This window comes from Patagioenas fasciata, chromosome 6, assembly GCF_037038585.1.
Source record: "Patagioenas fasciata isolate bPatFas1 chromosome 6, bPatFas1.hap1, whole genome shotgun sequence".
In the NCBI taxonomy this organism is placed as follows: domain Eukaryota; kingdom Metazoa; phylum Chordata; class Aves; order Columbiformes; family Columbidae; genus Patagioenas; species Patagioenas fasciata.
In genome coordinates this window covers 26,174,538-26,200,059 of record NC_092525.1, presented here as the reverse complement: position 1 = coordinate 26,200,059, position 25,522 = coordinate 26,174,538, and the positions used below count along the sequence as shown (strand labels likewise).

Sequence of the window (25,522 nt, the reverse complement as noted above, 5' to 3'; positions counted from 1 at the left end):
CATGGTACCCAGGCCCCCAACCCATGGGAGGGGTGCCCGATGAGGACCGCGGTGCTGCAGAGTGGCTTAATCATAGTCTCTATATTGTGATGCTCCATACAGATAACATGAGAACTGACACAGTATCCCTGATACCCTTCCTCCCACCGCACCTCCTGGCTCCCTTGGCTTACCATCCATTCTGCTTTCCTAAATTTAAGTTTGTACTCTACAACAAATTCTGTACGTGTAGTTATTTCCACTCAAACATTTAGAGATCCAGCCTGCACAAGCCGTGGGCACCAGCACTGCCTGCACAGCTCAAGGGCTGCTCTGCAGGGGCGGGTGCAGGACCTGCTTTGCTGACAGGACAGGAATGGGCTGGGGCACCAACACCATGCCTTGGCTTTCTGAGCTGGTTAAAATGAAAAAGAAAAGTGGCACTTTGGATACTAAGCATTTGCTTAAAGTCTTTTTATAAATGAGGTTACACATCCTTAAAAGACATTGTCCTTTACACAATGGTGCAGGGCTGGGAGAAGCCTGCCCAGTCCCGGCAGTGTGAATCCTCCCCATGCCATAAGCAATGCACCAGAGGCAAACGTGTTTGCAGAACTGGAAAGAGGTTAATTTAGGCTTCTTTTGTGTTTTTAAAATAATCATTTGATGCTTCAGATGTCTTGCTGCAAAGTAACATTGTCAGCAACACCTAAAATGTGAGAAATCAATGAAACATAACTACACTTTTTTTTTTGTTCTTTCTTTTTAAAGTCATCACACTGTGGTAGGTAAGGGTTTACCCATGCAGTTACTCCTGAGTGATCATAACATTTCAAGCTGTTCTCATGTTTAAAAAATGATTACCACAATTCACTGGAAAATTATATTCAGAGGCAAACTTGCTCTGGGTTTCTCAATGTCCAGGACTTAAAGCAGAACCAAGTTATTCTTAAGGAAAGAAGAGAAGAAAATCTGTAAATTGTGAATAATGGCTAATACAGCTTTGGAGGCACCAGAATGATTTGTGAAGTCAGCTGCAGTTTTTATTACTGAAAATAACTAAACACATACAGAAAAGTTAAAGTTGTCTCCTCTGTGCAATGCTGAATTTCGACATGGGACCTACCTCACCTTTTTTTCTGATGTGCCATTATTGTAACAGAAACTCCCTAGATCAGAGTTCATGCTCACAGAAAACGCACATCAGACAAACGTAGTAGGGCCCCTCTCATCTATTTGAGCCATCCAGGCTTTTAAAAAGTTGCTGTGAGCACCCAGGACAGGCGCTATGCCCACACATCCACCACCTCTCTTGGAAGAAAGTATCCACTCATGAAATTGTGACAGATCCAGGCAACAACCCTTCCCTCTCAGCCCCCATCCCTTCACACAGATCACACAGTACCTTATGGCAGAGGGACTGCAGTTTCCAGCTCTATCCAGGGCTCGATTGTGTTCTCAGCAGGGTTCTGCATCATTCCACAGGGAGCTCCATGGGTCTCCTTCCCTAATTTGGGCCAAAAGAAGTAACAGAGATGGATTCCAGTTGAGTTTCCTATTGTGTGTGTTTTTCTAGTCTTTACAGTAGAAAGCACAATTACAAACTCTTATGCCAGAAGGAATATGTACAAATCCCTATAGCTCTGCTACTGCAGAAGAGCTTAAAATCTGCATTTGTTTTATTTTTTGACCATTTGGAACTTTAATCTATTTTCTCTTACTAGCTAGAGCTATTTCTTTTTTTTTTAGGACTTCAAATTTTGGTTAAGTTGAGCTTCTGTGAGCTCTGTTGTTTGGCACACACTCCAGTTTTCACTTTGGATGAAAGCTACAGGCAGTCACACTCACATCTCTCATTTTAAAATATGAGAATGTTCACACAGGGAGACAACTCTACGTGTTTTAATTCTTAGGCTGCATAATCTAGGAACGTGGCTACAATAACCTTTTATAATTGTAGTTGAGCATATGGACATGTCTAAGAACACCAACACTGGCTAACTACCACTATTTTATTATAAGCAATAATGAGTAGCAACCTATTCATTTTAAAAGTCAAGGTATACACTGTAAAGTTAGTAAGAATCTAGAGTCAATTAAAATAGCAACAACTGGAGCATTTTATTGATTTTTCAGCTTCTTCCAGCTACCTTTCATCTGTAGGAATTTTGTGGCACATACCACACTGACCTTATAGCTTTAAATGGAAACCCTCTTCCTTGGAAAACTGCATTTACTTTATTATGATTGCACAAAACAAACTGCTTTAAAAATCTCTGCTTCACTATTATATATGTCTAATTTATGCCATTTATTCTGTTCTGAAAAGCTTAAAGTCATTCTTCAAGTTTAAAGTTCCTTGAAAGTTGGATTAGGAGAGTGTGGGATAGCTGGAAGAAAAGAGTAGTCTTAACCAGCCCATATTTTGTATGTGCTAATTCAAGGTTCTCTTTTGGAGAAAAAACTTTTTTTCCCCTAAATTTATTTCCAACTACTTTTGTTTTCCTTAAGGGACCTTTGAAACACTATATTGCTACTTTTCATGTTTTTTATTTGCCCTCTGGAACAATAAAGGCTCAAAGGTTCATAAATATGCATTCTGTAAATGTATTATGCTGACAAAGTGTTGCTCAGATAGCTGCTCTTGCCTTTAGGGAATGAATAAGTTTACAGCATGCTTAAACAACAGTGTAAGGGGAAAGAGAGAGAGGGAGAGAGCTGTGTCAGCGTGTGGGCTGAAAATGGAACAAAAGAGTTATCCTGAGTGCACAGAGAAAATAGAAAATAAAGTTAGATAAGACACCACAACTAGTGCCTTGCAATAAGTGGGGTGGGGCGGGGGGGATTTGAGGGTGTTACCAATAGTGATGTGCTTCAGAGGGCACCGTACTTTGTTTTGCAGGAAGGCTACGCAGCCAAGATACTAGAAAATATCAAACTTCATTTGCTAATTTTGGCACATGGATCAGGATAAGTCCTTTGCTCCTCCCATCCCAGCACACTTGGTTCCTGGCAGTGTCTTTACCCCAGTTAATGTGCATGCCATCGGACACAGATCTAGTTCTGCTTCACTCATCTCTGCCTTGCTGGAAGCTTTGGGCTGATACTTGTCAATACATGCACTTTTGGCAGGAAGAAAACATTTAGCAATTAAAAACACCAATTAAACACATACCTCCAAATTGGCAAGTTCATTAATATTGATGTGACAGTAGGTTTTGACAGATAAGCTTTAGGACCAGCCAAAGGAAGAGGGATGGAGCATAAATTTATATCTGAAATAAAAGCTGCTGACAGGCCTTCTATCACATTCTTAATATCAGGCATTTCTTAAATGCTGGAAGTTCACATCCAGGTTTAGGAGCAGGGGCAGCAGGAAGACACATCACAAACAGCAAAATGTCACAAGTTGTATTGCACATCAAACTGCAATAAACCTGGAGACAGGAGCATTTCACAGTGATGTTCTTCCACTTCTGAGCAGCCAATACAGAGCCGATCCAGCTCAACCTGCTTCCATCCCCACCTGACAGCACATGTAAATATTAATAGACACGCTGTGCCTCTACTCTTCACAAGATGATGACTTCTGCAAAAAGTAGTTTCTTTACTTAAGGCTAAGCAAACATGCCAGTACTGTGAGGATACAGGTGATCTCAGACCTACAAATCTTAAGTCCCTGACATTTTATATGGATAAAATCCAAAGGAATGAAGTAGCAAACCAGTTGCTACCTCCAATTTTTCGCAAGCTATCAGCTAAATGTCTCCTAAACAAATATATTTTCCTTGTGTCTGGTTCTTTTCTTGGGGAGTGTTTTGAGATCATCTATCATATGTATCAATACTGGCTACTGGAGTAATTCTTTGTGGCTTGAGATAGTCTTCAAACTAATTTGGTCTTTCAAAAGCCTTATACCTTTCCTGGTCTCCTTCACTTCATTCTTCTTTTTAATGTTACGTGTTTCTTAGGTCAGGATTAATATCTAAAGGTTCTTGATAATTTTTTTTCCCTTCTCGCTTTGTTTTCTCTTCTCAGCTGTGAGCAAAAGCAATTTTCATCTGAAGATTTAAAGGATAGTCTTTAAGCCATGTAAACAATCAGCAATGCTTGTAAAAGTAAAATATCAACAGACTAAGAAACACCCTTCAAATAATCTGCTGTATTATACTATTCTCAAAAACTACCCTCTAAACTGAAACCAAGTTGAAAATCTAGTATGCACAGCATACCATGAACAAAAACTACATAGTTTCTAATCTAAAGTTGCTCTCTTCAGAGAAGGCAAGTCTTTGCAAAAATAATCATCAAGCTATGTCTGTTGCCTGAGAACAGACTCTCAACATATATATGTCTGCTTTGCTCTCTGGTGCTCAGTGAAGCCCCAGACACTGCTTAGGGCAAGTTGGGTGTTCGAAAACACCACTTTTTCATTCAGTCCTCTGATTATCCCTAATGCTCACTGACCAGGGAGAGCGTGAACTCAGCCTACGCCACAGTTCCCAAACTGGGGTGAACGGTGCCCATCCAGCTCCAAGCCTGGCGAGGTGTCTGTGCTGGACACAAAGGCCTCGAAGGGAGTGGCGAAGGCCAGCTGAGAGGTTTGCCCCATGAAAAGGATGAAGGAGTCAACTAATCACATCTCCTGGCTAGATGAGAACCGATGTTCAGGCTTTCCTCCTCTCACCCAAAGCCTTCCTCATGAAGCAGCAGGGATCTAACAGCCTGCAAAGCCTCCATTTTAGCCTGAATGGCTGAAACTCTGACAGGCATGTAAAGTTTGAGACAGAAAATACAATTATTTCACTAGTCCTCTCTATTCTTATAGCTCCGCTGCCAGCTGGCACAGCTCTGGTAGTACTCAGACAAACCCCAAATCCTTTTTTTTTTTTCCTAATCTGTATCTCAGGTCAATATATTGCTCCATGTCCACTGGCACTTTTTCCGTCTCAACTTTGGTTTGCTGAGAAGCACTTCGTCGGCTTGAGCATATATTTATTTACATACAGCTCTTTTTTTCTTAGTTGAAATGATCAAAATTGCAATCTTCAATGTACAGTATGTTCCTACATCTAAAATTGAAATGTCCACCCAGTTATTTCTCAACCATTTTCAGGTAGTGACTCTGGATTTAAAGTAAAAGAAACTCACAAACAAAACCCCATTTGCATAGCACAGAATAAAAAGAGGATTTTCCTTGCAGAAGAATGCAGCAGTCTCCCCCCTTTCCCACCAATATAGGATCAGTAAGTTTTCTTAAAAGCTTATCTCTAAGTAGTTAAGAGATTAACTTGCAAAAACAGAGCAGTGCATTCCAGGAGTAAATCTGGGGCAAAAGTAAACTCCCAGTAAATATGTTATTATTAAGCATAAGAGAGCTTTAATCTATGTTTTCAGAGCAAATACCAACACCCATTCAACTAGCAATTAACTCAGTACCTCCTAAACTCTTGTGCGATGTGACTTTGACCTAAAAACAGCTGCTCTATTGATAGTACATCATGGAGATGTGCCACAGCAATGTAGGGGGCATTTTCCTATAAGCCCTGAACTGTGTCAGACATTTACACTGAGCTCTCTCTGCAGACACCATCAGCTGAGCACTTTTGCATGATCCTATGCAATTTATCTCCCTGAAATGGCACTGATTGCAAATGAGGGAATTAAGTTAAATTGTTGGCCACTAGTTCAATTATACCCCTTGCTAGTAAAAGGACATTCACCTGGTATGGACCAGGCTAGGTTTTAAACTGAAATTGTATGCAATGAATCTTCAACAATTAATTGAGGAAGAGGGAAAGGGGGGATATAATAATCCGACTGCCAGGCAGGTTGTTCAGTCCGTAAGCATTCAATGGCACAAGGGGAGAGTCCTAGAATGAAGAGGGGAAAAAAAGAAACAGGCTCCTGGGCTATTCAAGACAGGGACAGACATACTGTGAGGGTTTCCAACAGAAAGATAACAGATCAAGACATGATACAGATGCACACACATTCTGCATCTCTCCCACAGATCTAGTTTAATAAAGCACAATCAATGATCATTTTTTTCTTTTCTTTTTTTTTTAATCTATTATTAGGTTTTTCAAGAGTGTAAGTGTTTCTTAATCAAAAGAACAGTTCCATACAGCTCTTGACATCAAAGGACAGTATTTCCAAAGCTATTACAGTATCAAAGTAATATTCTGTGCAGAATCTAAGGTGAACCATTGGAATAATCCTTCTGGGACAGAGATAAAAAAACCGCTGCATTAAATGCTGCCCAGAAGCATCCAAAGCAATCTATCAAAAAGGGCATAAAAAATATTGGGCCCCACTTACTTGATGCGTGTACTCACCACTACTATTATTTTCCTCCCTTTTCTCTTTGTCTGGCTAGCTACTAATCTTACCTTTGTCTGAAAGTTCCTGCTGCATACATGAAAGTACCAGAGCTGATTAGTGAGTTACAGGAGGAAATGACCTCTGATGTGCTTCAAATCTATAAACCTTTTATATACTTGAATCATATTATGAAAAAAGGCATTACGGCAAAAATAGCATTGTAGCAGCACTAAGGTGAGACTGCCTGATACTACCAATCCTTTTCATGTGCCCTTACCAGATTTTCACTACACTGAAGTCAGTTATTAGTGACTTCTCTTCTGCTTATTGAATACAAATTTAATAGTAAACTATATTTAACTACAGCAGTTTAGTTTGATAATCCAGTTTGATAAAAGACTTTGGTCATCCAACCAACCATCACCTTAATTATATGCACTATACAACATATAGACTTCTCCCTTCACCTGTATGAGTGAAATACTGTTTTACTTGCAGAAGAGACGGGCAGTTCAGGAGCAGCTGAGGGGACAGGGGGAGAGAGGGAGAGAAGGCAAGGAGAAGTTACCAAGCTGCAAAAGCTGTTTCATCTGACAACAGTAGTTAACTTGCTCCTTGAACTTAACATCTGGTAACATTTTCATCTTCTGCAAACTTGTAAAATGTTATGGTATTTTAGACACTTGGAGTTCGTTTCCAAAAGAAATTTTAACAGTACAAAGAGACCACAAAATCCATTTCTTACTGGGCCACAGGGGTTTCTAACTCTTTACTCATAGCTTACTTCAAGAATACCTTAGAAGTTCTGCATTTGCTTATAATTCTTTGAGATTATTTTTAGCATTAATTTTCAGCAGGCATAATATGCATATATAGAAACGTTGTCTCTTACATATCCTCATCATAAATGTGGGTAGATACAGATATTCGTTTCCTCAGCTGCCTAATGAGGTCAGCGTGGGGACCACAGAAAACTTGCTACCAAAACACATCTAAAATTAATATCCAGAGAGGAAGATGCAGTGTTTTCCAGAGCTATGGGTCTCACCTTTGAATTCCCAGTTGGCAGTGCTGAGGGGCTGCGGGGGAAGGAAAGGCTTCACCTCCTTTGAAGGGGCACAGCAGTGTGGCGGGGCCAGGGGCACAGGGGCTCTGCCCTCCGGTGTACCCACAGCAGAGCCAAGGGAACAAAGCTGCTTAGAGACCTCCACATCCCAAATCCTCCTTCCCTGCCAGTACTGCCAGCAAAGGCTTAACGTTTGGTATTAAATAAGCTTTAAAGCAACTCCAACATGGCCAATATGCAATCAGCATAAAGAGTCAGCTGCAAAGACCCATCGTGGGTGTTGTGGAAACTGTTTGTAACCACGCTTCACTTTAAAATGCAAACAAAACAAATCCTTTCAAAATTGTTTCGCTCTTACACATACATATATTGCTGCATGATGGCTGTCCCCATACGTGGAATTAACACCTGCTTCTTCTGGCAAAGATTACTTATAAAAGAAAAATACATGATTAGGTGAGGACGCCTTGGTGAGTATGGAGCAGCTGGAGTGGCAGCGGGCACTGCATTTACCACTCCCTCCAAATCAGCACCATTCCCAAGCACAAAACAATCACACAAACATAAAAAAAATTGCAATCCAAACCTGCTGTGACCAAAAATGCAATATTCTTGCCTCTGTCTGTGATGAGACAGCATGTAATAAACAGCAAACCTGGGCTGAATAACTAGGCTTTTGTATATGCACTATAATTAAAATGGGGTTGAAGTACTTGCAAATACTACAGATTTATTAAAAACTGTCAAGATTGGAGAAAGTTAGGAGGACCTGCAAAATTTATCAAAAGGAAAACAAACAGCTGGTGATTTTTCACTATGCTCAAACACGAGATAATACACTATAGGAAAAATAAGGAAAAGTGACATTTTTTTCCTTCCAAATTAGGTTCGTTCAAAAATTGTTATAAATTAACTGTAGCAGTAGACATACCTGCTGACAGATCTTTAAATTATTAAGTTCCTACATCAGATAAAGGAAGTTCCAAAATAAAGGAGCCATATTGCATTTTAGCAAAGCGGAGGCAATCTGGAAGGCATTGATCCTGATCAATCTCCAGCACCAAACTTAATCCAAAAGTGAGGCAGTCAGGAGAAAAAGTGATACTTCACCTTTTGGAGTGACTTTTGTGAAGCTCACAGTCAAAACCATCCTTAGGACTTTTATCTGTTTAGCACACAAAACATTTTGAGGAAACTTCCCTTCTGAACTGGAGCACCCCCGCTTCTCAACCCCACAACCATATTTTCCTCAACAACCTCCTCCACAACCGGGGATGGATCCTCTGCTGCAGGTCTCAGGAGCACGCAGAAGAGGAGCTCTGCAGGAAGAGCTCTTTGAACCCATCGTGAGCTTTCCAAGTGAGCTAAATTAGCTGGGCTATTCATTTGCAGGATTTACTGAACTTGCATTTGCCTCTTCACTCAAGTGTGCTGCACACATAGGGGGAAGAGCACACTGCATCTCTTCAGAGGCAGGTAAAGAAATAACACAGGCTGCTCTTTCAACTTTCTCATCCTATTTGTACCAATCTCCTGTAATGGATTTAATAAAGCTCTTGTAGATCTCAAATTTCAGGAAAAAACAGATAATCTGAGGAAGAAATTTACTGACTGTTTGTCACCATGCTGTCCAGGAGGTATCAAATATTGAGGAACATGTTCATAGACAGCTCTCCCTTAAATCCATGCATGAGTATTTGTGCTTTTGAACAACTTGACAAATTATTGAGGTATGCCTCTCCCTGAAACAAAGCAAGTAATCATGCGTGGTCAAAAAACATGCAATCATTATGAAATCGCAGTGAACTGAGCAGTTCTTCATGGTAAGATATATGCTTATATGTAAGTATATGCTTATATACTTTGCATTTAGCATAGGCCATAACAGTAAAGATTACTATCTATATCTTTACTACCTTTAATGGCTTCTTATTTGCACTTCAGAAAGCAAGCAAGAATCTTAAGAGAAGTGAAACTACACATGGAGATATTTATTACAGGTAAAATGTTCCACATACTCACAATACCTCAAGTATGGTGTAGATAAAATAGCACAAGAAACTGAACTCCTCTGGGCACAAGATGGAAGGAGGCAGTTACAGGAAAAGATTTCTATCCTATGGAAAATGTCATTTTTTTTGCCTGCATGTTTGAAAGGCTCATGTATTCTCTTATTTCCTCTGCCTCACTTGTCTACACGATGACAAGTGATGCCCAACTACTTTGGCATATCATATTGCATTGTGTCATTCTACCACCTGCCAATGCCAGTGGCCCATCAAGCCTGAGAAATCAAAAGCAGCAATTTGTTAGAAACTGGGGGGTGGGAAATACACATTTTAGCCAAAAATAGAAACACTAATTTTTGTATTAGTAAATAGTCCAAGAAATATTGATCTACAAAGGTAAGAGAGCACGAGTAATGTAAGTATCAATCTCACAGGCAAATTCAAAGATTTAAAGGCATTTCAGAATCTGTGTATTGATGGATGTGTGGAAGACAACATCTATCTCAGAACAAATATGATTCTGCAAAACACTGCTGCTTTTTATACTTTCCTTTAATGGTGGCAGATCTTATGATAAAAGAAAAGCTAAAGAAACTAAGTTTTAATAAAAATGTTATGGAACTATAACCACAGTTATCTTTGCTGGCAACAATAAGAAGAAGTATCATTATAAAAAGAAAAATAAATCACTGCTTGGATCCTCATTTGTTCTTACAGTTTAGTACTGAATCAAAGAGAAGTATGTTTATTATACAACCACAGAAAAACCCTTCATTTTTATACAGGCCATATCTATCAACAAAATCATCATTCAAAAGAAAAAAAAAATCACTATTTGCTTTGCTCTGCAGTGAATATTAATGGACAAAATACAGACAGAGAAAACAAGCAAGTTTACAAGCACTAGCCAAATTACAGCAATCATTTCAAAAGGTGTTATCCTTTGGGTAATTGTTCTGTTACTCAGAATGCTACACAAGTACTCTTCATAAGAGTGTTTGCCTAAGACCTAATCCAGCACTATACTGAGCACTACTTGAGATCTCCACTCTGACAAATTTTTCCCCTCAAAATCCTGCCTTCTGTGTGGCCTCTCAGATTTCTTGATAGCTGTCATGTGCAAACCATGTTTTGTAATGCATCCTTTGTGATTCACACAAGTAACACAAAGCCCATTCAGAGGCTCCTAATCCACCTTCTGCGTAACTGGGACTGCAGCAAAGTAGTCCGCAACGTTACCAGATTCTCAGAATGGAAAGGGATTTTTATGTCTCACTGGGGAGATGGGGAAAGAAACCACAAAAGCAATCTCATCCTCAAATCACAGCAGAACTACATGAGAAAGCAAGCACAAAATTACTAGGAGAATAAGAGAAGTACAAGGTTACCAAGCCAGATGCTGTGAAAAGGGCGTAACATTGAAAGGAAAGATTCTCAAAGCACAAGAAAACGGAGCTAGCCTAAGAGGTAAAAGGCAGAACTGAGAGCTAAGCACAATGTGAAACACAGGATCTCACAGAAATTGCAAATGCTAAAGAAAGGCCAGAAGCACTATAGGAACTGACTACAATCCAGAAAAAGAGCAGAAACCAGAGCTACGGATATACAAGAGGAGGGCAGGAGCTGTGAGATTTGCATGCTGCTCCAAAGTTGCTGGACTCCTCCAGGACTCCTGCTCACTTACAGAATTTGCTATGAAGTATTCTGCCTGGGAACATCTGCCTGGTACACAATAGAAACCTGTATTGTGCAAATTGCAGCGAAAAATAACATGGAAACAGAGACATAACTTGGGTCAACCTATACACTCGGGGTCATTAAGGTAGAAAGTGTTCCATATTTTCCCATACTGAGCAGATCAGGCTTTTCAATAGCGCTGAAGTAATTTTTCAGATGTTTGGTTTAAAAGCATCTACAATACCCACATCCACATAATAAATGCTCAGCACATATAAATGATCAAGTCCCTCTATGGTGCCCAAAGATGGACATCCATAGAGTTCAATAGAATAGATATTCCTATGCCATACATCTTTAAGACTTTTAGCTAGTTTAGAAATATAAAGAGGAGGTACTACCATGCTAGAAACAATTCTTGCTCCATTCTTCTTTCTTAACTGGTAGGAAAAAATAATTTGATTAACATGAGTAAGTATGGGCAGAAGTGTACAGGTAGCACACGAGCCCAAACTAATGACTTACTGTGTTTTTTAAGAGAGCTCTGGATGCAGAAAGTTCTAGCAACTAACTCACTCCTCTAAAGATGACTTTGCTGGATGTAAGACTGGCAATACCCAGCAACCAAATGAGTTGAGCACAATGAAATTGGCACAACATCAGACATTCAGTAATAAATGCATATATGAAAAAAATGCCCTTATTTCACTAAGCTGACAGTACTTTGCTCATACCACACCGTATCGCCAGGGCAAGGTGGGGATCGAGGCTGTACAAGCAGAGAAGTTGCCAGAAGGTGAGTTGGTACCATAGGGCCCCCCCAGAACAGCTTATTCAAGGTTCAGCATCCTGGTAGGTAAATGGTAACACTGACAGTACAGACAGACAAATCTACCTGTATGTATCTGGAAAGACTGAGCTCAGAAGCACCACTTTTATTCATTTACAAAGCAAAAAAAAAATACTACACAAATCAGAATAGTCAAAATGCAATGTTTGTTACTGAAATCATCATCTGTTAAGAGTTTTATACTGTACTTCTTTTTATAAATAGGTCAACCAAAAAAAAAAAAAAGCCCCAAGACTAAGTCAACACATTTGTCATATGGCAATTATATAAACCAATTTCAAGTGAGGCATGTATAGGTTTCCCATTTGTGTCCCGTGGCAGAGCAAAAATTATTCTGACACACCTCCAGCTGTGTGTGTTCATTGTAAGGTACCCGTGAAGTATTTTAAGAGAATAATACATCTCCAAGGACATTTTCATGGATTAAATGTCAGGAATAAAATATTGTATTTCAACATAGCTAGGACCTTAAAGAATGACTATAAAGACAATTATTGAGAGGTCCAAAGAACACAATTGATTTCTTTGCAATTTCAACTCTGAGGCACTTTATGCAGACAAAACTACTTTCTATTTCAGGTTTTCATTACATAAAATTATGAAGTTATGTAAAGATGTAATACTGACCATATTTTAAGTTTATGAGAGAACTGCAGAATATCTGTTTTGAGAGGAAGTTGTGTTTTAGGACTGCATTTTAAGCACAGATTTTTATGCTCAATTACTGTGAAATAAATTACAATTATGATCTACAGTTTTTTTTGCAGTATCTCGATGCTTCTACATGAAGTCAGAAATTAAAAATCAGAAAGAAACGAAGAGGCCAAATTCTAACATGAGCCCCATAAAGCAGGCAGAAGTTCTACATTTGATGGGTATTTTGCTGCAGGCGAATGACTGCCAGTGTTCCAAATCAGCATGTGAGGCAACTTACTGCAAAAGTTTACTTAATTACGTGACAGACCGTACTCAATACAGAGAATATTCGAAAACAGATGCACCACTTAGTTACAATAGGATTCTGATTCTGGCATCTGGGTACTCCTTTAACAACAAATCATACCATGTCTAATTTATTTTTTTTTACAGAAAATAAATCATTAATTGCAAAATATTCATAAAGTTCTCATAGCACACCATATTAAAATACCTAAATTGTTTGTATAAAATCTTGTGGCATCTTAGAGAGCTGTTTAAAGAAAACATTCAAGACTGAAAACAATATATGGGAAGAATATAGTATCTATGAGTAGTATGTTCCACTTCATGGCTATTAAATAAATGTCATCAGTTTCTACGCACTTGGGACCATTGACATCAACTTGTTCACTCTCAGAGAATGAAAAATACAGCAATTTTCCAACAAAATACAGTTTTATAAACAGCTTGCTTAACATCATAAACAGTTCAGTACTAAATAGGCAGAACTTTTTTTAAAAAGTATTACAGCTCAAAACAATCACCACCCTTCGGTATCATAACAGCTTTAAAAGATGACAGCTTTCCAAATACGGCATTTGTGGAGTTTCACAAGGTCTTGTCAGGATTTCTGACATTGCGAGGGATGGCCAAATGTTACAGCAATAGAATGCCAGCAACAGATAAGGGTCAACTGTGTGATCCTTTGCCCTTCTAGCTGGAGCTGACAATTCACATCGAACTGCCCATTGCTCTAAAAACTCCAGGCAAGTGGGTCATTTCTTCTAACTGGTTATCCCCAGAGAGAAGTGAGAGATGGGGGAGGAAACACAGTGGCCCGGCAGCCCTGTGCTGGCTGCTGGATCAATGGCCGGTGTCAGCAGGCTGCTAGTTAATGACGCTCCAACCAGCGCCAGCCTCGCTCACGGCCACACTTACCACTGACACCCACACACGGAAACAGGGTTCTGGAAAGACCAAATAATTGCTTCATTTTGCACTATGTGGATGTGGTTTTTTTTTCTAAAGGTGGACGCCTTGCATTTTAGGTTCATAGGATCAGTCCTTAGATTTTAACAAAGGAAAAATGTTCACATTCACAACAGTGCGATGCAACAGTCAAGGGCAGCCAGTAGCAAGTACCTCTGGGTGACTACAGATCAACTTACAAACACACACTATAAAGAAGCATCCAGTGTTTTGTAAGCCTTGCTTATATATAGATATAGATATAAATTTACATAAACTATTCCATATATGTGGAACATTTTTAATCATAATTTTAAGGTGAGAAATGTTTGGCAAGCAAACAAAAAGCCATCAAAAAATAACAAACAACAAAAACATCACAGGAAAACAGAAAAACAAGGCTAGTTGGGCCATTATACAAGGATTGAGTTGTTGAAGTCACCCATATATCCATGTAAGCGCTAGAGTGGAACAGCTGAATTCCAGAAACAAGATGACTGTACATAGTTGTTCAAATTCCTGTCTTTCTATTATTATTGTATATTCCATGTAAACTACCTACAAAAACTCATGATTTTTCAGCCAGGCTGTGTTTCAGCCTCCAAACACACAGTACAGATCCGTCAGCTAGAGGAGAAAGGAAGAGCAGCCTTTGCTCTGCATTCAGCCTAGTGCGACTGCAGCTGGAAACCCCCTTATTTCCAAAGTCTATCACAAAGGCCAAAGCATTAAAAAACACTCTCCAAAATAATAACATTTTAAGACTCTTTTCTTCCCTGCAAACTCATTAAAACTTTTTAAGGTGGTCCACAGAAAGCTGCCTTATGTCTGTCTAGCAGAGCTTCTGCCCTCGAGGAATTCCCTTCCAGCTACAGGTGGAAGCACTACAGCTCCACAGAGCGGACTCAAGCAAGGAGTCCTTCTTCGGGCATTGAAATCAGTGCAAATGCATTTAGCTCTTCCTGTGTTTCTGAAAACAAACTGAATTCCTCCTATTTGGTGAGGAAAAGTATAGCAGGAAGAATTTTAGTTCTAACAGATCACAGTACGGAGAAATCATACTCTAAAATAATTACTTGTTTTGGAATAAGCCATAAAAATCATGATTGCTAAGAATGCATATTGTATCCCATAAAATTAAACTACCTCATAAGATATTGAGTGCACCCTCAGCAAGTCTGCCAATGACACCAAGCTGTGTGGTGCAGTCAACACACTGGAGGGATGTCATCCAGAGGGACCTTGACAGGCTTGAGAGGTGGGACCGTGTGAACCTCATGAAGTCCAACAAGGCCAAGTACAAGGTTCTCCATGTGGTTCAGGGCAATCGCAAGCACAAATACACACTGGGGGATAAAGGAATTGAGAGCAGCCCTGAGGAGGAGGACTTGGGGGTGTTGGTTGATGAGAAGCTCAACGTGATCTGGTAATGTGAACTTGCAATCCGGAAAGCCAACTGTATCCTGGCCTCCATCAAAAGCACCATGACCAGCAGGTCGAAGGAGGCAATTCTGGCCCTCTGCTCTGGTGAGACCCCACCTGGAGTACTGTGTCCAGCTCTGAGGCCCTCAACTAAAAGGGACATGGACCCGCTGGACCTAGTCTTGAGCAGGCTATGGAGATGATCAGAGGGCTGGAGCACCTCTCCTATGAAGACAGGCTGAGAGAGTTGGGGCTGTTCAGCTTAGAGAACATCCTGGGGAGACCTTATAACAGCCTTCCAGTACTGAAAGGGGATCTGCAGGAAAGCTGGAGAGGGACTTTTTACAAGGACATGTAGGGATGGAACAAAGGGTAACAGCTTTAAACTGAAAGAGGGTAGATTTACACTAGACATAAAGAAGAAATTTTCCACCATGAGGGTGGTGAGGCACTGGAACAGGCTGCCCAGAGAAGCTATGGATGCCCCATCCCCGGAAGTGTCCAAGGCCAGGTTGGACAGGTCTTCAAGCAACCTGGTCCAGTGGAAGGTGTCCCTGCCCATGGCAGGGAAGCTGGAACTAGATGAGCTTTAAGGTCTCTTCCAACTCAATTCATTCTATGATTGTACCACAAAAGTTCTGAATGGGTTACAGGCCCTTTTATTTTTTTTTTAACTTTTGAATTACATTAAGTCATTACAAATGAACAAAAATCAGAAGAAACACTACCACGGTGAACTTGACACGCATCAGAGGTGTACACGGTACCTCTAACTTTCCTGTTTTCCAGCATCAGAGGGTCTGACCTACACGGCTGGCACTGGGAAGCAAGAGAACAGAGCAGCACGTGCAGCTCATGGAAGGACCTGCTTGTAATCAAATGCTACACAAGGTGCACTCAGTCACCACGTCCCTGCTGCACTACAGTGGAATGAGGCAGCCAAAGGACCTCAGCTGCCAGACAGCTGCGATACCCCACGAGCAGGTCTAGGGAAACACATGCCTTGTAAAAGCTCCAGTACAAACATGACATACAGCCACCACCATTGCGACAGATCGATAACTGTTACATGATATAAGATCAAGAAGTTATTCTTGGTTTAAGAAAACTGTCTCACGAGACTGAATTTCTGTTGAATTTGGAACTGAATCTATTTGTCATATTATTTGTATCCAAGAAGTTTGTGGTCAGAAGTTTCAAATTTTGAGTTCTCTGCCTAACACATGGGAAAATCTACCCAAACCAACTAGTCTGAAAACTGTGTCCACTCCCCCCACCCCCCTCCAATTATTTTCCTCCTCAAATCTGTTATGATAAATCTCTCTGGGCCAGTTTCCACCCATACATTAGAGTTTAAAAGGAGAGTTCCCATAACCACCAGTTATTCTGATGCATGTTAGCTTCCTTCCCACCCTGTTCCCAGGGCTAAGCTACCTTCCTCAAGGCAGGCTCCAGAAGACAGAAACACAAAGTTATGTTCAGGATCACGACTTCCCTGCTTCTCCAAGGTGGGTAGAACTGTGCTCTGGCAGGAAACATCTAGTAGATTTAAAAGGTAACAACTGAGAATATCCAGGCCAAAAACATCACAGAACTTTAAAATCAAGTTTTACTGCCAAAAATTTTATTTTACACTCAAGTAATAAATGAATATAGTGTACATGTCATACAGGTTACAGAAGTACTACATGAACATATTTATTTGTTTGCAACAACAGTTTCAGAAAATAAAACATCATAAGTTCTCTGTTTTGCAAGTTCTCTGTTTCAATATTTGACTTTTTTGCAATATAAAGAACATTTGAGGAGTGGCAGGAGAACAAACAATGGCCATAATTTGTAATGGAGAAGTTTCTGACTGAACACGGGGAAAACAAGGTTTATAGTGACACTAGCTAAGCATTGGAGCAGGCTGCCCAGAGAAGCTGCACAATCACTATCCCCAGAGGTTTTCAAGATCCAGCTGGCTGATGCCCTCAGCCCTGGTGTGAAGCCAGCACTGACACTGCTCTCAGCAGAAGGCTGGACTAGAGACCTCTCTCGAAGTTTGTTCCAACCTGAATGATTCTACAATTTGATTCAAGCAGCCAAATTCAAACAAATCAATGAACACTTCCCTTCTTTCCCTCTCCCAACAAAATCTTACCAGAAAACGCAACACACATTAGCATCTTTACCACAGTCCAACATGACTCAAAATCAAAGAGAAAACCAGCAAATCAAGTGTACACAAGAGTACCAACTCCACATTAAAAGGCAAACTACGAGTCTTTGCATGATTTAAAATTCTCTTTGTAACAGCAAACACACATTTTTAATGCCCAGTCTGTAAAAAGCAATAAATGACCACATGAAAATACCAAAGACCTTCCTAGTCATTTTTAAATGGGAGAATTCCTGTTCACACTGAGAAAAGGCACCACAGGAACATAAAGCAAGATAACACCAACATTTTAGTTTCTAAGTGTCTACTTGCCCTTGGGGCACTGGCAGTGCTGGTCCCCCAGCAAGTGCCCCAGGGAAGCCAGAGAATGAAGAGCTAGGAGGTGGAGAGGGAGCAGGGAACCCCAAAACATCTTAATCTTTATCTTGGGGACCATTTCTGTCTAGTTTGAGATCTTTTTTCTATTGCTAGGATTTAAACACAAAGCAAGCCCAACTATCAGGAAGGACTCAATGCACCTAATTTCTTAATTTATTTCCATTTACATATGGACAGAAGATTTCAATTAGACAAGAGCCAAAAGACTTCCACCCATCATTAAGGCAGTTGTAGAACAAATTAACTAATGATATGACGTGATACAAACTGGCAACAAAGAATAAACATAAAACCTGAAAAATACTGAAAATGTTTTGTGCCAATGAGCAAGTGATCTTCTAAAAGAAAAGAATTATTCTGGTGCAAATAGACAGTGACCAGATGTGCATATACCCACACACATCAAACTGAATCTGACATTCAGCGCTACATCCTGCAGTCCTAAAACCCCAAACTTCTTACTTTTACCAAGAATTTTGCTTCTCAGACTCAACATACAAGATTAATTATGAGTAGTCAAAGGTCAAACAATTTGATCAACAGTGAATCTCTGCAAACACACAGTCTTGCAAACCTGAAAGCCTGCTAAAACTGGGAAGTCAGATGGTGCACCTAACACAGAAAAGCATGCTGTTCACTGTGCAGGCAGATCTGATTTGGCTTTAACTCAGGGTAGAGTGGATAAAGAAGTAGAACAGCACAGAGCTCAGTTCTAGACCTACAGAACAAATAAACATTTGACTGTTGATGAGAATTTGCAGTATTTCCGCAAGTACACAAGATACCTTGCTTGCAGGTGGCTCAGCTGTATCTGCCCTGCAGTGCAACACTGTGCATCTTCAGCTGGGCAAGAGCCCGGGGCCAGCACGTACGGGAAGCCAGGTAAGGGTGGGACAGTAACAGAAAGGAGCGTTGTGCCCAACCTTCTGAGATCCAGTCAGTGAAGCTCTTAAGCACATTTTTATTTCAAGCAATGGTAAAAGCACTAAAATCAAGTTGCTATAACAAGAAAAAATGATAGTTTTATGTGCAGAAACAAGACAAGGCAAAGTTCCATACAAGTAAATATGAAGAAAGGACAGGCAAAAACTTTGTATCTGAAGTGGTAGAAAACTAAATCAAGGCCTTAATTTGAGGACTTTTGAAGTACTTGGAGGAACTGAATCTACTCCAGTTCTACAATCCTGAAATAAGATCCAATTTGTGGGAGTCAAAACAAGTAGTAATTTGGTGGAGTTCCTTCTTCAGCACATGAAACAGCTAAAGCTCAGCAACAGGAGTTCAGTCCTGTCAATTTGGATACCTTGAAGGTAGAAAAGAAGTCAAAACGACATAGAGGTTAAAACAGTAAACAAAAGCTACGAAAGAACACAGATAGTGAAGAGAGCTGGAATCTGATACTACTAACTTTGAGACATTCAATAGACAGGCATGGGAGAAGTGTCAGGGATAGAAAGATTGTGGCTCTGGAAAATAGGCAAGTAAAATTGTCAGAGATGTTAGAAAACAGTCTAATGGGAGTCAAGTATAAAAACTAGATCTTTGAATCTGAACAGGTCTGAAACTGTGGCTGGACACAGAACTATGGGAGAACCAAACTGAGGAAGGAAGCACTGGATTTTGGGGGCATTCAAATTGAAGCGTAAAGTCAAAACTTCAAAACAAAATGGAGGGAGGACGTTAAGGTACATGAAATTACGGGATGACAAATGGGCAAGAAAGAACAAAGTATTAAAAAGGAGAACCAGTTAGGATGATGGGCCATCCCCTTCAAGACAGAGAAAAGAGAATCTTGGTTGCTAGTGAAGGAAATTAGAGGATTCAAAGTGCAAGAAGTCACTCAATAAAAGGAGCAAGAGACATGAAAGATACAGAAATAAAAGGGGCAAATTCATAGTTAAGCAGCAGATAATCCCTGTTCAGAAACAGATTCTCAGAACAGTTTTGAAAAAGATCTCAATGCAAAAATCAGGATCGGTTTTGAAGATATATTTATCAAGAATGAATGGAGAAATAAAATGAACAGCAAATCTGCAAGCAACTTCCAAGAACAACAAAAAAGGTGGTATAGAAGTGGTTAAAAAGTCCATTTGGAAACAGAGTTAAAGCACATAAGGCAAAGCTGAGTCCAAAGCTGTGTTGTGCTGACATACTCTTCGGAGATATTCAAAAAGGCAGGAATAGAAATTAAGAAATTACAGGAAAAAAATGTCTGGGGAGAAGAATGGAGACAGGGCAATGTGGGAAGCAACCAAAGAAACCATGTATAGAGAAGCAGACAGAGATGAAAATAAAGACCAGTGAGTCAAAGGAAGTGAGGCCAATGAAGGAAGGAGGCAGCTGAGAAGAGTAAAGGAGTCAGAAAGGTTAATAGACTGGAGATCCCAAAAGGAGTGAGTGACAGGATAGAGGAGAGAGAAAGACAGATAAGCTGAAAGAGAGCAGGTAGTGATCAGAGAAATGGAATTTAGATATGAGAGATAATAAAGTGAACAGTATTTAGTAAAGACAAGGTCATGGGAATGATTGAGGCAGTGAGAAAAATCTGTCTAAAACTAGAAATCAAAAGCTGGAAAAACAGAATGAAGAACAATGGAGTTAAGTACTTATCAGGGGAAAAAAATAGAGCTAGCCTACAGTGAGGGATAAAATTTGAGAAGACAGAAATGGATTGAGTTTAGCAAAGTCACAAAGAAAGAAGCAAACTAATAGCCACTAGGAAAACTAGACAGAGAGGACTTCAAATCAGGGAGAGGGTAGAGCAGACAACAGGACCGATGTAGCAGTGGAAGACAGGAATTGTAGAACTTCAGAAGTCAGTATGAAAGGGAACCAGTTTTTAAAAAGCATCAACTGAAGAAAAAGGTTCATGGAAGGATATAAAGCTTGAAAAAGAACATGAAAAAATCTATATTTGATTCATGTTCGGAAACAAAAGTAACACCCCACTGGGCATGCCCAGCACCTGCATTTCCCTCCTCAGGTGATCCTGGCAGAAAGGTTTAGTTATTCACCCAGACCAAACCAGAGATCAGAAATTCAGAAGACCAGCACTGCCACTGGCTAAATGATGTGGGGATATGGCAGGGATGGAAAAACTTTTCACTGTTAAAGAAGTATTAAAAATTATGGAAAAGGAGTTATTTGAACTCTGCTCTCCAGGACCTTCACTTCCAAATTAAATTAACTCTCCACAAAGCAAGACCCGAATGCTTTCGTTGACCCTCCTCCACATCAACCCCCTGTTCCTAGAAGCTCAAAAACCTGACACAGCATCCACCACCAGCATTCCAGTTCAGCTATTGAGATTCTCATCTTGCTCTATAACAATGAAGACAGAGATTAAGTGGACAGATTGTTGAAAACAAGCATCACTGTGATTTTGTGTTCCATTCAGAGATATCTGAGCACCACTGCCTTGAGAAGTCCTTCTCTATTTCCAAGCCTCTGTCAAGGATTTCAGTCTATGGCTTTCTTCATCATCAACATGAATAAAACACCAGCCTTCTCAGACACTTCTAATACTATACTTCATCTTCCAGTACATTGGCATGTTTTTAAAGCTTCTGCTCATTACAAAGGACGACATACTTCCATTGCCTGCTCATATAACTGGTAGCTGGATCATTAGAGTGCAACAGAAAAGGGGGAAAAAACATTATTCCCTGCTACCAAACCAGTGACATACAGTAAGCATAAAAAGTGAGCCGAGCATGTCATTTGTGTTTACCCTACTGACTACTATCCATTCATGTGCATATCTGAGGTTCACTCAAAATTCCTGAAATTACATAAAAAACAGCCTACCTGTAAAACAGAGTTCACAAGACTGAGGCCATAATGGGAGCTCTTTGTTATTTTTATGGTTTTCAGATATTTCCAAAGGGGTTGAAAGTAATTTTAGATTAATTTTTAAATTTTAGATAAAACACTCCTTTGGGTTCATTGTAAATATATCCAATATAGTATTTTTAGATACATTTTTGACAAATAATACAAAAAAGATTTTTTGAATGTATTGTCTTTTGTTACAGTCATAAAAACTCACCTATAATCAACTACGGGAAGCAGTAAACTGTCCACAAGATAGGTAGCATCTACTGTAACATATATATATCTGTAACAAGAAAAGTTTGAAAAAGTATCATGGACTATAATTTTTACATTATATTTAACATCTGCATGTTTTCTTTCTATTAAACTACTGCACAGCAAGGGAGCTTTCAAGACAAGACAAAGACTTTATGCAACGTCATTCAAAGCACAAAGTTCACTCATGAAGCAAGTTAATACTGTAGCATCACTGAAATAAAAGGAGAAGCTAGTCAGACATTTTGGTTAGAAATGTAACATGTTCTCTCTAAAGAAAATAAAGGTGTAATGCCATAGCTTAAAATAAATAGTGCCAAATGTCACCATCAACAACATATGAAAAACAAAATGGTGTTTTATAAAAGAAAATATAAGTGTATAGCACACATGACTTATTCTCATATGGCACGAGGTACCTAACTTAGGGGATACATTCTACAATCCCTGGTTATACAAGCAGTTCCATTAACCTGTATGGGCTGCTTAATTATAAAGCTTGGTACCAGAGTCATCTGTACTATTCATTTTACAGATATTAAAATAGGAACAACCATTAATTTTCCTCAGCACAAGATTTAAACACAAATACTAATAAAAAAAAAAAAATTGCATTCTTAAGTATGCACATTCGCTAACTCTTAACTCCTGATTTCTTTACTCAATGTGTCCTTCCAGATAGGAGGGCAGTGGGGGGGAATCTATTATTGGTTTCTTAAAGGAAAAGTTCAATACTTGATGTATAATATTCAACGCAAATAGCCTGAGCGTGTTGGCGTTTTTTCAGTGATTTTTAAATATTCTAGTACATGTCAGAAAAAAAAAAAAAAAAAAAAAAAAAGTTTGAGTAGTTGTGCATATTAGGAGCTAATCCCAGCAGTCAGGCAAGTATTATGCTCCCTTTTCCAATACAAACAGTTTCATTCTATGACATATGAACTATTGTTATACACTATACCCACCATAACCAAAATTCAATAATCAGATAATAAATGAAAACAAATCTAGAGGTTGCTAGACACAAATACTTCCTTCCAGCAAATTGTTCCACTGAAGTCCTGCAAGATTAAGTACACACAGAAGCTAGAAGGAAAACTAAGGATTCATCCTACAGAATCTGGAAACAAATATTTTAAAAAAAAAAAAAAGTATCAAGATAAGCTGATGATCTGGCACATAGCACTTCAAAACTCCTGAATTTTGCCAAACACCATTTACATAGTAGCTGTAGTATTAAAAAATCCAAAACCAGAAAAAAACCCTGATCTAGCTTGCACATTTCATCCACAAACTGCAGATCTGTATTTTTATTCTTTGAGCATGATAACAAAACAAACCTTAAAGCTGCATAGAGAAACAAACAACAAAAGTCCAAGTGTGCAGGGAACAGATTGCATCTAGAACCTATTGAATGTGTATGTACATACTGCTGCTTTTATTTGAACTTCTTTTTACTCATATAAGAAAAAACATTTAACTGACTATAACAGCCTCTGTTTAACTGACCGTAACTAACTTTCTTTGCAACATAATAATTCTGTTTTGACAGTTCCGTGTAAAATGTTTGTTCAGTCTTGAAACTCAAGAAATTTCAGCCCATTCTCCGTTTTTATCATGTTTAAAAACAAGACACCTTGCCTTCTTAATAAAAATCTAAGCATACCCCAAAAGGTACTAGGGTCTAACAAAAACATTTTGAACTCCCTTTTCAACTAATAAAGTATTTGTAAGACATTTTGCATATATATATTTATTTCCCAAATGAAGGAGTGGCAACTTTCTCTTAAACATAAAAGCTAAAATATACTTTTGCTAAATATAAAACTAATTCTCAGGATACAGTATACAAACCCAGATATTCCTGAAGAATACATTTTATGTTATACCACACTATTAGATCTTCTCCAAAAGGCTTCTGTAATATATCTTTTTTTAATACACTGTAAGATCATTCAAATTATTTTAAACACAAAAATCTACAAACAGTGACATATACACAAACAGTTGGGAAGTTGTAACTTAAAGATCACATCCTTTAATCAGACCTCCTCACAAACACTTGCCTCAAAAGAATCGTATTTGCTACAAGAAGCATCTGCGTGGTTTTGAGACTGCACTATGCAGACTCCTATTGCCCCAGGGCAGTGCTGCACAAGTCTATTGAAAATGATCAGATTTCTGAATCAACACCTTAAATCTTCCCAGAAAACCTCCAACAAATGTTTTATGTGCACCACGACAGAATAACAAAACAAAATAGGACGTTACAAAAATTTCAGTATAATGTTTCCTGAAACTATTTTCCCATCCTTTTGGCAAGCAGACAACTAACCCTAGCGCCTCTCTACTCTTATGTCGAGAACTGCAAACTACAATTCAATACAAAATACAATAAACTTCAATAATAATGTCCCTCTTAGAATAAAGACTAAAATAAACTGTGCTGATTCATATTTTCCATAAATTACTACAAAGGTGAGAGATTCAGACATTTTGCTTCTGGACAATAAGCCTAATATCTGTATCATGTGCAAAAGTGCAACTGTGTTTTAGAACTGAGGCCCAACTGAATACAATGTTGTTATTAAAGAAAACATACTTGAACCCACTTAACATGGAAAACAGTGTTTCCCGGTATCTTTTAAAGTCATGATTTACATACTTAAACCTGTTGTAAAACTGCAAGTTAGTATAAAATACAAAAAAATAGAAATAAACAGAAAACAACAAAGTTCGTATAGAAATTGGTTTACAATTCAAAGCACAACAGTAAGATTCAAATAATTACATTTCAATTACACACAAACGAAGAGGTGGGATGATTTACTTAAAATACTTGGTTATTTCTGCTTTCTTCTTCACGATCTGATGTCTGTTTAGCTGCTCGCAGTGTGTGCATGCATACGTTTCGCTACATCATAGACATAGGTTATGTCTGGTCGCTTCTCTGGATCCGGGTTGATGCACATATTAACTAATTGTCGCAGCTAGGAAAGGAAAATAACATGTAAGAAAGCAAACAATCCTGTCAATTAGTATTTGTGCATTATCAAATTTAAATTAACAAGAGTGGCAAAAATTAGCCAAACACAGCAATTCTGCATAAACACACACACTCAACCCTCCTTCTCTCGACACATACTGCAGTTTTATGCAAGCACGTATGCAACATACTCCCATGATTTTTACATTTTGTACTGTTGTCCCAAAAAACTGATGAGCAGATTTAAGTTCTAACCCTTTTAACATACAACTTTAGACATGCATTTAGTCTCATTAGACATTATTTAAATGAAAATGCCTGTGTTTTTTGGGGGGCTATGCCTGCAAACCCCAGAAGGCTGAAACTCACACGAAGAAGGTAAATTGGGAGTGCTTGCTCCTTCTCTCCCGATACAAGAGCGAGACAGCAATAAATGGCATTGCTGCATGACAGGTTCCAACAAAGCAGAGGTGGCGATTCTCCTTATAACACACAGTTATACTGCAGAACCTCCTGCTGCTCCAGGCTACCAATACATATCCATTCAGAAAGCAGCTGAGCAAGTCAAACCCACTGAGGGCTATTTAATGTAGAGACTCCACTCTGGGACTGCAGAAATCTCCAAGCTTAAAACTGGACACTGGGCAAATACTTTGGGGAAATCTCACATTATGCTGACCCTGTTACTCCACTT

The 25,522-nt window shown here is 39.1% G+C and overlaps 1 protein-coding gene across 8 annotated transcripts in view; it reads right to left on the bottom strand.

Moving 5' to 3' along the window:
• Nucleotides 1-1,387: 1,387 nt before the first annotated feature.
• The window catches only part of NEK7 (NIMA related kinase 7), a 90,036-nt gene continuing 65,901 nt past the window's right edge, over nucleotides 1,388-25,522 (bottom strand). For 4 of the 8 annotated variants that reach the window (XM_071810319.1, XM_071810318.1, XM_071810317.1 and 1 more), the window contains one exon: nucleotides 23,850-24,832. In XM_071810319.1, the coding sequence (XP_071666420.1) occupies nucleotides 24,722-24,832 (111 nt within the window). In that variant the 3' untranslated portion in view covers nucleotides 23,850-24,721. Of the gene's footprint in view, nucleotides 1,487-16,805; nucleotides 24,833-25,522 lie in introns of those variants that run through there. The other 4 variants (XR_011739753.1, XM_071810316.1, XR_011739752.1 and 1 more) reach the window with 4 other exon arrangements.